Source organism: Anolis sagrei, chromosome 4 (genome assembly GCF_037176765.1).
Source record: "Anolis sagrei isolate rAnoSag1 chromosome 4, rAnoSag1.mat, whole genome shotgun sequence".
Lineage (NCBI taxonomy): Eukaryota > Metazoa > Chordata > Lepidosauria > Squamata > Dactyloidae > Anolis > Anolis sagrei.
In genome coordinates, this window is record NC_090024.1 from 203296076 (window position 1) to 203314323 (window position 18248).

Here is an 18248-nt window from a genome sequence, read left to right on the forward strand (position 1 = left end):
TTCAAATGCTCCCTCAGTCATGAGGTTCACTTGGTGACCTAATCATTGCCCCTTGGCTCTACTTATCTTGCCAAACTGTTGTGAGGATAAAACTGAGAAAATAAGGAATTATATGATGTCTTAAGATATTCAGTCTTAGGAAAGGTAAGATGCAAAAATACTAAATAAAATTTGACTTTGAGTTACATTAAAATACAGTCCTGCAGATATGAAAGTAAGTCTTAATTTATGAAAACAAATGTATTCAGAACTTATATTTGGGAAACAATCAGATTACAGCCCATGTTAACACACATTTACAAATGCTCCAAATACACAAATAGAGTAGTTGTTGTATCACCAGAAATGGACTCTAAAAACTTTGAAGCAGCAGTTCTTGTTTAATTCACACTTGACTGTATCAAATAACTGGGTGATTGAGTTTCCCCTGCATGACACTGAAAGCCACCAGCCGGTGTATTTAGGGAGTTGTAAACACTGGGTGATGGTTGCATTTTGACCCCTCATACCAGTGTAAACCACCTGTGTATCTCTGCTGCAGAAGGTATAACGTTTTGTCCACACACATACTTCTGACAATCTTATGCACGAAAGGTTTATAATACTTCATATTTGCTATTATGTTTTTATTTTTCTACCTTCTTAGAAAACCAACATACATCACTCTTTTCTGCTTTTTTAACACTACTACTAAAAACTAAGTATTTTCAACAAGGATAAATAAATATATGCTTTCAAGAAAACTCATTTTTGCTTTAATACTTCTCTCTATTTTGCAGAACTATTCTTCAGTGCCTTTATCCTTATGACCCCTATGACAGGCATGTAGAAAATAGTAAATCACAGAAAATTGTAAAAAAAAATATGACAAAAGAACCTAGGAATGAAGAGCTCATGCAACTAGACAAGGAACAGTACATTGCACTAAAAATGAAAGTCTAACAGCATTTTATGTTAGCTAGTGAACATTAGGAAATTAAGGGGTAAATAAGACTCATGCATACACTACCACATTCTAGAACATGAGGTGGAATTAACTCTCAACAGAATACAACTTGCAGCTCAGTTACTCAGTACAGACACATAGACAAAAGAATCATATATATGAATTTCAAGAACAAAATTGTCAAAGCATAGTTATAACTATTACTTACTATTACATTGGAACCGACATGAGTCCTTTGATGGTGCTTAGTCTAGCAATATTAACTGTAGTGTTTCAAGAGGGCTTGGTAATTAGATTTATGGTTAACGAAAGAAAAACAATGGTACCATTAGAAATTGTGTGTCAGAGCATTACCCAAGCAAGTCACCTTATCTGCTAGCCAAATAAAAAGAAATGGGAAAAGATGACTAAATTCCAGAAAACTAAAGAATTCCAGCTCAGCAATCTGGCACCAATAAACAGGCACAACCAGACACATCTTGCAGTCTGCTCACAGATACAAGCAAATTGTGCTTCAGTGCATAAGAACAGAACATGGTGGCATTAGCTTAGGTCCATTGTGTTTTTGCTGGCCAATGCCAAAAGAAGCAGTAAAAGTGTCATGAACTAGATGCCTTAAAGGAGCCAAACAAGGAGTTTATTAGCACAAACAAAGTTTATTAGCACAACAAAAATAGCTTAGAAACACTTAATTCAGTGCTTCTAGCAATAACTGAAAGCAAACTGCTGTGCAAAAAACGTAACTTAGCGGATAATCCGGATTATACTGGAATATAATCCGGGATAACAAAAAGTTCAAGCAAACTGCTTCAAAAACAGAGTTCAATAAACACAAAGAAACAAGGTGGAAGCAAGCAAAATCGTCGTCGAAAAAGAAGTTCCAAGTCAAAGCACGTCCAGAAGAAGATGGTTAAGTCCAAAACGTGATGTCGTTGTCCAAAAGCAATCCGAAGTTAGAGGGTAAGTAAAAGTCAGCACTTATGAGATTCCAGTCAGTAGAAGAACGGAAACACAGCAATCTGCAGTCCCAGGACCCAAACTCAAGAGTAATGGCAGCAACAAAATCCCAATCACAAGTACAACACTTTGCCTACTGCAAAGTTCCCATAGTTTGATACCTACTTTTATCCTATAACTCATTATCAGATGATGAACTGCTCTCCACCCTGTCTTCATCACTCTCAGCTGCCTTAGCTTCCACAGCTGATCACCACTGCCCGTCTCTCCAACTTTTCCATCGTCTATCAAGACTTAGATCACCCCATGTATTACCAGCTTGCCAATCCCCAGAGAAACCTTCAAACTCATCACTAGATGTTGGTTGTGTACATAGTTCTCTGATTTCCTGCACACGGGTCCAATCCAGCCCATCCTCCTCTTCGTCACTACTCCCAGTCCCCTCACTTCCAGTGAACCCCATAAAATCTTCCTCCTCAGTTGGAGCATTAAGTATTTCATGGATACGTTTCCTTTCACTTTCTTCATCTGACTCTTGCTCCCGAGTAACCCATTTCAAACCTCTGCCCCCTTCTCCCTCCTCCTCCATTTCAGAATCTGAGAAGCCTTCAAAGGAATCAGTATCTGTAGGTGTCATGAATATCTCCCTTATTCACTTCCTTTGCTGCTCCTGCTCCAACACCTGAGCAGCCCTCTTTCCCCTTCTACTACCAGTTGTAACTTGACAAGCACACTCTACTGCAACAAAAAGTATGGAGCCTTATATATAAACACAAAATTAAGAACACAAGTGAATATTTTTATAGCACTGAAACACCCCCAAATTCAAATCCATTAGACAGCAAGACATTTCCAACTGCTTTCAGCGCTGATAAAAGAAAAACATGTCACGTTTCACCCTGTATTTACATCGTCTTCAAACCTACACCAAGGACTTTGAGGGTGTCATTGTTTTTATGGCTAATTTCATCACTGCAGAAGAGTATGAAAGCCAGTTAACCTTGATCGTTTTCATCCTAACTGCCTTGAACTGGGATATGGTAGGAGAGTATCATCCATAGCAACTAGATTCAGACTATGTAACAGGTGTTAAAATGGCTAATACCTTAATGTGTGCCTCTCAGATGCATTTTCATATCCAGAAAAGACAGCCAAACATGACACTAAATCTCCCAGTTTATGCAATCACATCCTTTACACTGCAGATGCCACAGCAAAGGGAGCTTCTAAGACTGAATGGATTTAAATTGCTAGAGTTAATGTAAATACTACATTTCCTCAGATAGTAATTCTTTCACTTGAACAGCAGGAGGGAGTTCTGTGTTCCCAGGAGGGAGTTTCTCATCTGGTCTCAGCCACTGATTAAGGTGCTGGGTTTTAGCCTGCCACTTTTGGACTCTCACTTGCTAAGGTGTTCCTACAAGTGTCTCTGTAGATCTTAGGAAGCTGTTTCTTGATTTAAGGCATTGGCATGCTGGCTGATATCTGAACAGTGGATGGGCCGAAGATGTCAATGCTTTGGCCCTTTCATTACTGGTTGCTACTTCCCAGCAGATGTCAGGTGGTGCGATACCAGCTAAACAGTGTAATTTCTCAAGTGGTGTTGGGCATAGAAATCCTGTGACAATGCGGCATGTCTCATTAAGAACCACATGCACTGTTTTAACATGGTGACATATTTTCAACACTGGACATGCATAAGGACAATCCATACTGTATGCTGCTTAAAACAAGCAGGCAACATTTGTGAGACAAGAGCAAAGGTACTTTTCAAAGTGTACTCTGCCATCCCTTTTCTTAGGTGGTTACATAGTGGTTTCTCTTTCGCCTTGGCACGTGTGCAGTAAAATGGCAATGAAAGAAATACACTGGTAAAGAACGTACAACACTGGGTGCCATTTTTACTGCAATCTGATCTGAGTTCAGTAAGTTTATAAATGCAGTAACATTAATAGATAGCTTACAGGGGAGAGAGGGAAAAGAAAGAAAAGATGGGACTGAGAATGGAAACAATCATCCAGAAATGGTGCTTTCATATGATCTCACATAATCTCAAGTGGTACCTTTTTGAATAAACGCACTTCACCCATGCTAGCCATTAGATAATGCATGCCACGCATAAGACAACCGTGTACACAAATAAGAATCAGGACCACGTTTTAAATATTTCAGATAAACGGTGCTCCTCTACTCAATCAACTACTTCCTGAGGAAATCCCACATGCCATCTTCATTGAGGCACAGGATCGTGGTCTGGGGAAAACACAGCATAATGAAGACTCTAGCTGCAAGTTCTATGTGGTTGTATGTACAAAAGAAATTCACTTCCTCCTTCAAGCAATATCAGATAGTTTTGAACATCAAACCGACTGCATGCTCTACAATTCTGTCCTGCTCTAGCTTTTTACTCACAGATCAACTGCTCAGCAATTACCTGGAGAGAGAATTCAGTGTATGTGATGGCAATCAAGTGTTCTTCCACATCATAATGTTTTTCACAGATTTAAAAAAAGAGAGGCTTTGCTTGACAAAGATGAATAGCAACATTTAATTAAAAACAAAACAGAAGTGCATAAATAGCTGTGACAACTCCCTCTTCCCTATTAGGCCCTCATAGAACCATGTTTTATATTTGGCATTGGAACAGTTGGAACATGTAGCTTCCACAGCTGTTAACCGGCCTTGGTGGGACACACCGAAGGCTTCAAGCACAGTCAAGAAAGCTAAATGGAATGTATTTGACACTGGAGGAAAGCAATCAACTGCCATTCTATCCACTCAGTGTGTTACAGATCAAAGTGCTTTCGATCAGTGGTGAACCGAAGTCTTTGTGCACAATTCACAACTGGATGTGAGAGATAGCTCAGTTGCAGACAGTCTGAATGCAGAAAGTCCCATATGAAATCTCTGACAAGTCCTGTTAAGAGGAATCATTCAGCAGAACCACTGCTCATCAATAGTAGACAATATTATGTTACACAGAACAATGATCAAAGGCATCTATTCAATATGGGCCTGCTAAGACCCCACACATCCTTGCAACCTGCCAAAGTAGGACAAAACATTGCTTGCCTTTGGAAATAGGCATTTGGTTATCAAGTATCGTAATTCCTTTTGTTATTAAAAAAATCCCAAGGGTTTTCAAAAGGCCGTAGTAGGTTGATGTGCTATAAGAACATTTTAGATACACTGTGTAAAGGAGTGTAGCAAGTATTTCCCTCTTTGGCAATGTTGTCTAGGAAATCAGGTATAGCATTACCACACATTGCACACAGTAGTAGACTTTCATCCAGTTGAGTTATAATTCGCTTCAGCTTTTCTTAAAAAAAAATAGAGAGATGCTTTCATAGCATTTGGCCTCGACAGTTTCACACATGATCAGTTCCTCCGGTTAAACCTACCAGAGTGAAAAAAAGGGGGAAATCCCATCACACAACAATTGTGATTTTCTTTGCTTGCTCAGCTGAGAAAAGAGGTAGATGTTCAGAGACATTCTCTTTTGGTGCTGATAAGTGAAGAAAAAAAATAGTACGGGTCAACAGGCACCAGGATACTGGCCAGGCATCATCATGAAATGCAACACATTGGAATGCAGGTTCAAACTTTAGCTGCACTTTGGACTGTTTTTTCCGGCATCTGAAATAAATAAATACCTCCAATTAGTTTTACTTGGCTACATGCTCCTTAATATTAGCAGAGTGTGGTTAAGAATGTCCCAACGCAATACAAGAAGAACATTTCCTCTTTAGGGCAGAGATTGGTTGCTGCAAATAGGACTATGGGTCAAGCCCCCCTCCCTTCTCCAGCTCATCTAGTCTATCCCTCAGTACCCCCACCTTGATCTGCAATCCCCCTCAAAATAGTGGCCGGAAGACATGTTGCATCACTTCCCATCACCATTTTGAGAAATGTTGAAGAGAAAAATGTGGTATTTAGCATAGTATGGCATTCTGTGGTACTTGTGGAGTTTTTGCATCATGTGCCTGGAAATCAGTTTGTTTATGGGAGTGGTAGGGGGCTTCAGAGTTTAGGACCTCATGCATACCATGGGCATACTTTGCCCACATCTGATTAAAGTCATGTTACTATTAGAAGTCCTCTATTCAGGTAAAACAAATTTGACAAGTTGAAGAGATCTGGCTTCTATTACATTGTCTAATAGCCTGCAGTACCTTGAAGAAATATCCTCTGCCTACCATGAAAGGAAAGTTTAAAGGTTTCTACCAATCCCTTTTAAAAATCTGAGCACAACGGAAACTTACTCAGTATCTCATCAACTAGCAAGATAAAACCATGAAACCTCACATCCCCACAAGGCACTCAGCTACGTTTTTCTAGACAGCCTACTGCTATCACTAGCCACTTATGCATACTTTACAAAACATGTACTACGGGCAATTATGAACCTAACCATGGCAGTATGAAATTTCCTCTCCAAAAGTCTCATCTTTGCCAAATGAAGTTTAACAAGTCTCAGCTCACCTAATCACATCACTTGGCACGACAACCCCATGCAGCCTTGATTCCCATCTTCACTACTGTTGAGTCTTTTCATCCGATATTGACGGATCTCCCTTACCAGTGTGTAAAAGGCATCTTCAACACCCTGAATGGGAAACACACTCAGGTCATGCTTTCCTGGGAATACATTTCCTTGTAAACTTGTCCCTTCTTCAGCTCTCTGGAAAAATCCCATGTCAAATTTTCAGTGATGTTCTTTCCCAAATCTGGGTCCCTCGACTCTACGCTCCTCTAGCACATACAGTATTATGTATACCAAGGAATCTTATAGCACCTTTGAATCTAAGAGAAATAAGTGTATAGCACCAGATTTTGTGGATACCACCTACTTAATTTCATGCATGACTTACAGATAGTGCTTACAAAAGCTCATGCTTCTTTCTCCCAGTTAATCCCAAAGGTGCTACAAGAGTTCTTTGTGTGCAGATACAGACTTACAAAGCTATATTAAAAGTTGAGTACCGTATATACTTGAGTATAAGCCAATACAAATATAAGCCGAGGCACCTAAATTTACCACAAAAACTGGGGGAAACATATTGGTTCAAGTATAAGCTGCGGATGGGAAATACAGCAGCTACTAGTAAATTTCAGAAATAAAAATAGTTAATAAAAATTACATTAATTGAGGCATTAGTAGGTGAAATGTTTTTGAATATTTACATAAAGCTGTAATTTTAAGACAAGACTGTCCAACTATTCTAACCTTCTTCAATGTAAATGTGCTTATGTATCCTTCCAATAATAATAGAGAGTAAAATAATAATACTAATAATAGAGTAAAATAATGGAAATGTAATAATAACAATAATAATAGAGTAAAATAATAACAATAAATAGAATAAAATAATAAATGTAATAAAATATAATGATGTAATAAAATGGAATAAAAATAAACTAAAATAATAAATTACCTTGCTTGAGTATAAGCCGAGAGGGGCTCTTTCAGCCTAAAAGAAGGGCTGAAAACCTCTGCTTATACTTGAGTACATGTGGTATTCTTTATCCAAAATGCTTGAGAGCAGAGACATTTTGGATTTGATTTTTTTAATTATTTTGTTTCTGCCACATTAAAGGTGGGAGAAAATTGCTTACTGGCAAAACATTTTTGATTTTAGAGTATTTTGAATTTCTGGATAAGGAATGCTCAACCCGTACTATCAAATACCTCATACTGCTGGGTGATTACATTTACGGTAAGTTCGAAACATATTAAAAGCACTCCAAGAAAGAAAATTGGAGAATTCAGGAGAAAAAAAAGAAATATCAATCTTCTCTCTAGTTGAAAAATTCCACTAGTCTCTGGGACAGAAAAGTGAAGACAACCACTGCTCTAAATTGATTTATCTATAGGGGGGGGGGGAACACTAGCAAAACACAGGTCTGCAAATAGCACAAGGCACCAACCAAAGTTAAATCAGTGGTCCACACTTCCTACAAATGACAAACTTAAGCAGGGTGATGTTCCCAGAAGCAGGCTCCATCACTCTATGGGCTTCACAATCAGATTTGTCTGTGTATTATAGCAGGGCTGGCAAATCTCTTATGACTGAAGCAGGAGTACAACAACTTACTTACCTGTCTCGTTTTGGCAGATGTCTCAATGAAGGGAATCCCATAGCTCTTGGCTACTTCATGAGCCTGTTTGGTATCTACTGTTCGTGTTGGCAAGTCACATTTGTTTCCCACTAACACCATTGGTACATCTTCAGAATCTTTTACCCTCTTTATCTGCTCTCTGGAGAAAGAGATGTGAAGGTGGGGAGAACACAATCTCTGTGGTTACGTCTGATAAAGTCTAAATTGCTACCATTCAATAGCAACTGACACGACCGCCGCCCTGACTTTTCTATCTTGGGATAGTGAAGTGACCTGCAGTCCTGATGGAAAGAAGAGGATACTATCCCAAAGCAATACTATAAACTGGAGGGAGTCAAAGTTCTTCTAATAATATTACATTGATGATTTTATGTAAACTCCTATGTCCTTGATAAGACAGTGTTTGAATGCTGGATGATGACTCTGTAGAATAAGGGTCAAATCCCTGTTCAGAAATCCACTGTGTTACCTCAGGAAGCCACACTCTCTCATCCTCAGAGGAAGGCAAAAGCAAACCTCCTCTGAACATGTATTTCCAAGAAATCAATTAAAGCCAAAACTTGGAAACGATTTGAAGTCACACAATAACAAAATTCCTTGATAAAAAGGGGGCATATAAATAAAAAAAAATGTTCCAGTATGAACTAGGAAAATGATGAAGGAACTAGAAAAGTACCCTCAAAGCCTGTGTGTGTGTGTGTGTTCATTTCTTCCTCTTGCCAGGATATTTATCACAATTGTCTCTTGTTTCTTTAGTATTAGTCTGCAGAATTTGAACAGATAAGGGCTTTTGGTTGATAACTAAACACACACTGAAAAAGACTTTCTGGTAGTTACTAGTAATTGCTAAATGTAATTAAGAAGGCATGGCAAATGGTTCAATCATAGTATGCTTTAACCAACTTTGTCCTGTCATCTTACCTGTAAAGATTGATATCTGCAAAAGATTTGCTGTTGTTAATGGCAAACACGCACAGAAAACCTTCACCAGTTCTCATATATTGGTCTCTCATGGCACTATATTCCTCTTGTCCCGCTGTATCCAGGATGTCCAGCAAACAAGTCTCTCCATCAATCACTACCTGCTTACGATAAGAGTCCTATGCGAAATCAAAGGCAGATTCAAAATCAATCCTCCAATTACTTCTTATAGCACATTTAAATACGTTTACTTCTCAAAAAATGAGAAAAATCACTTGGGAGTCAGGGCATATTGTCCAAGGCACAATGTAAACAAAGCTCCCATTGTCAAAGAATTAGGACATACAGTGTTCTAAATGTGTTTTGGGAACGAATAGGTGTATTGTTGTTTGGTGAATAATCTTCAACAAATTTCGAATCAGTACAGATCACAGTTTCCATTTTGAGTATTTCATGGTTTTAAACAGCACAACAAAGATAGATTTACGATAAGACTGCAGAAAACAGGTCTCTGATAATGGAGTGGTCTGTCTGACTGTTCTGCAAATTTCTACTCCTCGTTATTTAATACAGCGACAGGCAAGTTTATGTGGGAAGGAACTGCATGAAAGATTGTACCCTGCTACCTCTGTACAGAATAAACAGGAGTTTTTTATTTTTAAATTGCTACAAAGCAGCTACAAAAACCCCATACATTGCTTTAAGCACGAAGAAGGCACTCCCACCACATCCTGTTGTTAAGGGGGGGGGGAGATGGGGGAGGCAGCTTTTATAGCTGCCATACTCCCCACATTTGGGAGTCTAGTAGTAGGTATGGAAGTGGCAGCAAGGGGTACAAAACATAGTGCAAGATGCCTAACTGTTAAGCACTGCTGTTTTCATTCATAGCATCGTCTGTTCTAACTTTACATATGACCAACATGGTATTGAGGATACAAACTTAAATATAAACTCACCTCTATAGTAGGATCATATTCATCAACAAAGTGATTCTGGATGAGCTGGATGGTCAAAGCACTTTTTCCAACACCACCAGCACCCACCACCACAAGCTTGTACTCAGTCATGGCCCTCCACACGGACCTGTTGACAGAATGACAAATTAGCAGAATCAAGAGTTTCAAAACAAAATAAAAATAAAACAAGACTAAGCAAAATCAAAGAATTCATGGGAGGTAATTAGGGACCTAATTTTCAACTGTACAACAACGATGTTGCCAGACTAAGGATGGAATCATACAAATTCAAACCACCAATATATGTGTGTGTGTGTGTGTGTTCATTCGTTCATTCATTCTTGGGTAAACACACTTAGGTATGAATTCTACACTGAAAGTATGTTCATAGTCTATTTAATAAATGCTCATTCCTCTTCCAAAAAGCTCTTGAAAAGGATACTTTGGTTTAAATCTACTCTTGCCACAAAAGTGAATGGTGACTATGGGGACATTGTATCACTACAAAGCATTTCATAAGGTGGTTGCAATGGCAAGATATTACAAACCCACAAATAACTTGGAATTTCATGGAGGTTGAAGCATTTCTCCTCAATACATGTGAACATAGCATTTTGGCAAGATTTGTTCTGAGCGGGTTTGTCTTTACCTTCCTCTGAAGCTGAGAGAGTCTGACTTGCCACTCAATAGGTTTCCATGAGTGAGTAAGGATTTGAACCCTGGCTTGTGGAGTCATAGCCCCCTTCTAGACTGTCCTTATATCCCAGGATCTGATCTCAGGTTATCCACTGGATTATATGAATCTCCACTGCCAGATAATCTGGGATAAGCAGATAACCTGGGATCAGATCCTGGGATATAGGGCAGTGCAGAAGGGGCCATAGTCCAACGCTCAAGCTGCTGTACTGTGCTGGCTTTCCACTTTAATCATAGCCTCGCTTTATCACATATAAAACGTTCCGTATGCAAGGGATAACCACAGCGGTTGGCATTTATGGGGAAAGTCAGAGACATGGGTATTTCACAGCAATCAATGTGTGTGCATCTGGGCCTTAAAAGTAATCTGTCAACTGACGCCCCTTCTACACTGCAATATAAAATACAGATGATTTGCTTTGAACTGGATTATATGGCAGTATAGACTCATATAATCCAGTTCAATGCTGATAACGTGGATGATCTGGATTATATGGTAGTGTAGAAGGGACCTTAAGAGTGACCCCATAAACTTTATAGGATTTTCTTTAGGAAGGTGATTTTGCCAGTTCCTTCCTCTAAACCAGGGGTCCCCAAACTAAGGCCCGGGGCCCAGATACGGCCCACCAAGGTCATTTACCTGTCCCTCGCTCAGGGTCAACCTATGTCTGAAACGACTTGAAAGCACACAACAACAACAACAACAACAACAATAACAATCTTATCTCATCAACCAAAAAAGCAGGCCCACACTTCTCATTGAAATACTAATAAGTTTATAGTTGTTAAAATGGTTCTTCATTTTAATTATTGTATTGTTTTTAAGTGTTTTTTCCCCACTACAAATAAGATATGTGCAATGTGCATAGGAATTCTTTCATTTTTTTCAACAAATTATAATCCGGCCCTCCAACAGTTTGAGGGACTGACCTGGCCCTCTGTTTAAAATGTTTGAGAACCCCTGCTCTATATTATAGCCTGGCATTCATGGGCAGCCCCCCATCCAAGGAGTAGACAGGGCTGACCCTGCTTAACTTCCAAGGTCTGATGGGATCTGGGCAGGACAGTTACCAAGACTTAGGTTCAGAGCAGGAACGCAGAATCAAAACACCCCTGACAGATGGCCATTCAGCCCCTGCTTAAAAATCTTAAAAACTAGGTGCTAGAACAGGCATGGGCCAACTTGGGCCCTCCAGGTGTTTTGGACTTCAACTCCCACCATTCCTAACAGCCTCAGGCCCTTTCCTTTTTCCTCTCAGCCGCTTAAGCCTGGAGGGCCCAAGTTGGCCCATGCCTGCCCTACAACAATTACGAGGTCCTTGAAAGACTGAGGCGACCTTCCCTCTTTCCTCCCTCTCTCCTTATTTCTTTCTGAGTCTGTCAGCTCTGAAGCGCCTCTCTCTCACCTCTCAGACAGGCTCCGTGGGCTCGGAACGCCCTTCCACAGATCGGCCCTTCCGACTTTCCGTAGACTGACGTCATCACCCGACGCCGGAAGTGTTGGGCGCTGAAGCCTACCGGGAAAGGCAACATGATGCCCTCTTCCCTGAGTGTGTCCTGGAAACTGGGTGCGCCCCCTTTTTTGTCACAAGGGGGAAGTAGATGTTCGAGCCTATTGCAGGTGTGGTTTACAGTTCCTCATGCTGTGGTGACCCCCAGCCATACAATTATTTTCGTTGCTACTGTTATGAATCGTAATGTAAATATCTGTTCTGCAGGATGTAGTGCCATTCACTGGACCAAATTTGGCCCAAATACCTGATATGCCCAAATTTGAATACTGGTGGGGTTGGGGGATTGATTTTGTCATTTGGGAGTTGTAGTTGCTGGGATTTATAGTTCACCTACAATCAAAGAGCATTCTAAACTCCACCAACGAGAGAATCGAACCAAACTTGGCACACAGAACTCCCACGACCAACAGAAAATGCAGGAATTGTTTGGTGAGCATTGATCTTGAGTTTTGGAGTTGTAGTTCACTTACATCCAGAGATCACTGTGGACTCAAACAATGATGGATCTGGACCAAACTTGGCACAAATACTCAATATACCCAAATGGGAACACTGGTGGAGTTTAGGGGAAATAGTATTGACATTTGGGAGTTGTAGTTGCTGGGATTTATAGTTCATTTACAATCAAAGAGCAATCAAAACCAGACTCTTAACCATATAATCTGAGATTGCTGCTACCCCTTCGGAGTATACCTCGTCCTCTCCTCGAAGACCTTTCGTGACCTCATGTCCGAACAGTTTCTCCTTCACAAATAATCTGCTCCATCCCTATCTCACTCCGTGATTTTAGTGATTTTAGTTTCTTAGATTTAGTGTTTTATTCTGTACATGTGGCCTGCTCACTGTCACTGTCACTATCACTGTGTTATGATTGATTTTAATTTTATATTGTTTGCTGTATTTTTATGTTTTATGTAACTTATCAAGTTATTATGTGTTTTGATTTTAGTTATTGTATTGTGTTGTTGCACTTGGCCTCATGTAAGCCGCCTCGAGTCCCCATCGGGGAGATGGAGGTGGGGTATAAATAAAGTTTATTATTATTATTAGACATACCTGTTTCGACAGGCCTTTGATTGTTGATATTGCTGTTTTTAAATTGTTTTAAATTGTTTTTAAATTGTGTTAGATTTTAGTCATTCTTGTAAGCCACTCCGAGCCCCAGGGGAGTGGCGGCATATAAGGTCGAATAAATAATAATAATAATAATAATAATTATTATTATTATTATTACTAATCTCATCAATGATAGAATTGGGCCAAACTTCCCACACAGAACCCCCGTGATCAACAGAAAATACTGTGTTTTGTGATGATCTTTGGCAACCCCTCTGATACTCCCTGTTTGGGTATCAGCCAACACACCGACGACGTAAGAAATAATTCAGTAAATCAAGAAATAATTTTCTAAGCTCTACAGAGACACTCATTGGAACACCTCAGCAAGCAAGAGTCCAAAAGTGGCAGGCTCAAACCCAGAACCTCAACCAATGGCTGATACCAAATGAGAGACTCACCCCTGGGCACACAGAGGACTGGGCAACTTGGAAGGTGCTGAACAGACTGCACTCTGGCACCACAAGATGCAGAGCCAATCTTAAGAAATGGGGCTACAAAGTGGAATCCATGACATGTGAGTGTGGAGAAGAGCAAACCACAGACCACCTACTACAATGCAACCTGAGCCCTGCTACATGCACAATAGGGGACCTTCTTGCAGCAACTCCAAGTAGCCAGCTACTGGTCAAAGGACATTTAATAGAATACCAAGTCTGCAAACTTTGTGTTTTTTTTAAATGCAATACAACTGTTTTGGTTCGCTCCTGACACCATAAATAAATAAACCCCTTTGACACCTCCTCACAACCCCCCCCCCCCCCGGGGTCCCAACCACAGTTTGCGAAATGTTGATTTAAATATAAATATAAATACTGTCGTCCTGAGCTGCTGTGAGGAAATGCGGCCCTGGTGTTAAATAAAAGCTTTGAGATAAAAGTTTATTCCCATGTATGGACCCTTTAGCAACCAATCTTAGCTATGGTGAATCTTTAAAGCATACAGTAATCATTTGAATATAAATACATTTATATTGAATACACATATCACACTAAGGATGTGATAAGCTTGTTTTCTGCTGCTCTGGAGACTAAGACATGGAGCAATGGATTCAAATGGCAGGAAAAATTCCTCAACACTAGGAAGAATGTCCTGACCACAAGAGCTGTTTGGCTGTGGAATATGCTGCCTTTGAAAGTGGTGGAGTCTCCTCTGCAGAGGACGGGTGGGAATGCTTTGTGTTTTTGCGAATGGCAGATTGGGGTTAAGCTGGATGGCCCTTGTGCTCTCTTCCGACTAGGGTTCATGATTTTATCATTTTGAAACACATTTGCAAATCTGGCTTACGTGTTTTTCTTATAATTCTGCAATACCTACTGTTGGAATCTTTAATCCCATTAGAGGAAAAATGACAAAAATATTAAATAGAATCCCAGAATGTATATGTGTTGGGGGTTGCCACCTTACGAAACTTGGCAGAAAAAGTTAAATGCAAAGATACATAATGGGCGATTCCTGGCTCAACAACAGAACATATGAAGAAAATCTTGGGAGTCATGGGCAACAAGTTAAACATGGGCCAACAATATAATGTGGCAGCTAAAAAAGCCAATGGGATTTTGGCTTGTATAAATAGGAGTATAGTGTCTAGAGCTAAAGGCTACTCCTCTATTCTGCCTTGGTCAGAACACACCTGGAATATTGTGTCCAATTCTAGGCACCACAATTGAAGGGAGATGTCAACAAGCTGGAATGTGTCCCGAGAAAGGCAACTAAAATGATCAAGGGTCTGGTGAACAAGCCCTATGAGGAGCAGCTTAAAGAGCTGGGCATGTTTAGCTTGCACAAGAGAAGGCTGAGAGGAGACATGATGGTCATGTATAAAAATGTGAGGGGATGTCATAGGGAGGAGGGAGCAAGCTTGTTTTCTGCTGCCCTGGAGACTAGGATGTGGGACAATGGCTTCAAACTACAGGAAAGGAAATTCCACGTGAATATTAGGAAGAACTTCCTAACTGTGTGAGCTGTTCAGCAGTGGAAATCTCTGACCCAGAGTGCGGTGGAGGCTCCTTCTTTGGAGGTTTTTAAACAGAGGCTAGATGGCTATCTGTCAGGGGTGCTTTGAATGCAATTTTCCTGCTTCTTGACAGGGGGTTGAACTGGATGGCCCACGAGGTTTCTTTCAACTCTACGATTCTATGAAACTCAGGCTAGGGTCTTTTTGTGCACTGTGAGAAGGATCTGTAAGTAATCATTGCCACCCTTTCAAGTGTTAAAGGTTTCATTCATGGGCGGTTTGTGGTTGCCAAGATAAAACAATTTCAAATCAGGTAAATCTTTTTGAAACACTCTGTAGCTACACCCATTAGTTAATAAAGTAACCTTATTCTGGACTGGCAAACTGGTTCAGTTAGGCCAGTACAATGCCAGGCAGCAACCATCCAGTCTCTGGAAAGGGTGGCAATTTCAAGTAAGGATGCACAAGTCCAGTCCTATAGGTTTCACTGTTAACCTATAAAAGCTATGAGCTCCTTTTTTGATCGAGCATGGATGGGAAAGATTTAGCCTTCCTACATGTTGTAACTATTTTGGAATTATTTTAAGAAGCCTCAGACAGCTTGGTTGATGGTAAAAGAAGATATACGTAGTTCAGAGGACTGAAGTTTTTTCTCACTTCTCAAGAGGGCATTGGCTTTCAAATGGGGAACTTTCCCACACTTTAGCTCTTGTCTTATTTTTTCACAAGTTCCCCATCACCACTTCCCCATGCCTATTGTGTGAACAAGGATAAGACGGCCTTTGAAGTTTTCTCCAGCTGTGATTCTTTAGAACTTTTCTTCTGTGCATTTTGCTCTAATAAATGTTGCTCTAATATTCTGGAATTCCTTGGAATCAATACAACTCCTACAATGTGTGCCCGTGCTGCTTAGAAAATATAAAAGCAACACTCCATATAAAGATATTTATTTTCTGTAGCACACAGTACTTTTATTTAAACAAACATGTATTGTGGACAGAAGAAAACTGACAGGAAGAGAATCAGATCATATGAAATGGGGTACCAAAGCTGTTCTGTGAATACCATGGACCTACAGTGGCAAACAAATGGGTTGTAGAACATGGCGTTCCCATGAGGAGATATGACTCACTAGAAAATAATAGTATTGCTTGGTAAGGTGGAAGTCAGTAGGCAAAAAAGGAAGACCATAGTACAGATGGATGGACTCAGTCAAGGAAGTTCTTGCCCTGAGTCTGCAAGACATGAGGAAGGTTGTTTATAATTGGGTAACTTAGAGGTCTCTCATTTATAAGGTCACCATAAATAGAAGTCCACTTCATGGGAGTTAAGAACACAATAGTGCCACTCAAATAGTTGGGTCTGATAACAATTGCCAGTCTACAGTTTCGAAGAGGAAAAGAAAGAATTGTAGCAACTGGATATGAATATAACATCAGACTTCCACTACAAGCAAAAATGACCCAACCTTGGAGGGGGGGGGGGGGGAGAGAGGCCTCATTACAGATGGATTACAGTAATTTGGCAAAAGAATCCATAATTCTAAGTTTACAGGACCAGAACAAAGCTGTTAGTGACTGGGGCTCTTGGGGTATATTTCATTCACAGAATCACTGTAAAAGTTGACAGCAAATACGAGGGCTGAATGAAAAGTAATGCCTCCACCTTTGTTACTCTGGTTTGGATGGGAATACTTTAATAAATCAAACGCAGAAATAATCCTTAGAGTGTGCTCTTTAATTACCACTATTCATTTTTCCACATAATCACCAAACAGCTGGATACAATTGGATACATTTCTGCCAACGATGAACAAGTTATTTGAAGCCGTCACAGAAGCCCAGTTTCCGCAACCCACCGTGCAGATCTTCCGATAGCCAAGCAAAGCAGTAAGGTGAACCACACGTTCTTGTAAAATGCCGATTATGCTTGACATTTCTGAGTGATACAACGATTGTCTTGAATCAATCTGTCAGCCTTTTGCTTGTGAAACTTGGTGGTTGCTGTCACAGGACGTCCAACTCATTTGTCACGCAAGTCAGATGTTCCCACCTCAACATCTTTAAACTTACTTGCCCAATGACGCACAGTACTCACATCTACACAATCACCATAAACAGCTTGCATTCTCTGATGAATCTCCTTTGGGGTAACACCTTCTGCTGTCAAGAATTCAATGACTGCACGTTGCTTAAGTCGTATTGACCGACCGTCTGTGCAGGGTTCCATATTTCACACTTTAACAACACAACCGTTCAATGCTAAGGCTTCCCGCTAAAATGAAACTGTAGAGGAGAGCCTACTAAACAAGCCAGTACATGCCGCATACCAGTACTGCCATCTGTTGAGGAGTTATGAAGGTGGAGGCATTACTTTTCATTCAACCCTCTTATATTACTGGAATACGTCTATTGATTTTTATTGAAATTGACAGTGGAGTACTCCAATCTCACTGAAATTCCTCTAGAACAAATCCCCCAAGTTGTTTTTGTAAATGCTTTATCCCTGAACAGACTGTAGGAAGAAAATATTTCAAAGCTGTCAAGGGCAGAAAAAGTGGGAAGAACTGGTACATTTTACTTCTATCCCAACAGAACGGTTGAAAATACGTACTGGTATGACTGATAAACCAAGAACTGTCAACAAATAGTTCAAGCACTTAAATCAGGCCCCAAACAGCTTCAGAGGCCTACCAAATTTCAGTCAAGAAGTAGGAAAATAATCAGCATATGTAGTGTTTGAGTTTTAGACTGCAACTTTTAAGTAGGGATTCAAATTCTGGTCTCCAATCACAGAAACCCACTAGATGTGACCTTTGTAGTTCACACTCTTTCAGTCTCATAGGAAGGCAAAAGTAAAACCCAAGATAGTTTTATCTTAGCATCACCATAAGTCAAAAATAATTTGAAAGTACACAAGAAAAAACAAAATTTTAAAAAATGTTTAACCGGTGTGGAAAAGCAGCGATGGTCCTTTCTGAATATTTTATATACATTTTTCAGTATAGTATTACCTCGATAGCCATGGGGGATACATTTCTGAACTCTGGAAACAGAAAATAGTTG

At 40.0% G+C, this 18248-nt stretch overlaps 1 protein-coding gene across 1 annotated transcript; it reads right to left on the reverse strand.

The window, feature by feature from the left end:
* Positions 1-4422: 4422 nt before the first annotated feature.
* NRAS (NRAS proto-oncogene, GTPase) lies at positions 4423-12099 on the reverse strand. Its single transcript, XM_060772573.2, has 6 exons — positions 12003-12099; positions 9901-10027; positions 8945-9123; positions 8003-8162; positions 6386-6509; positions 4423-5539 (listed from the first exon to the last, which is right to left on the reverse strand). Exons 2-5 carry the CDS (start codon positions 10009-10011, stop codon positions 6390-6392), a joined length of 570 nt encoding a protein of 189 aa, XP_060628556.1. The 5' UTR covers positions 10012-10027; positions 12003-12099; the 3' UTR covers positions 4423-5539; positions 6386-6389.
* Positions 12100-18248: the final 6149 nt, after the last annotated feature.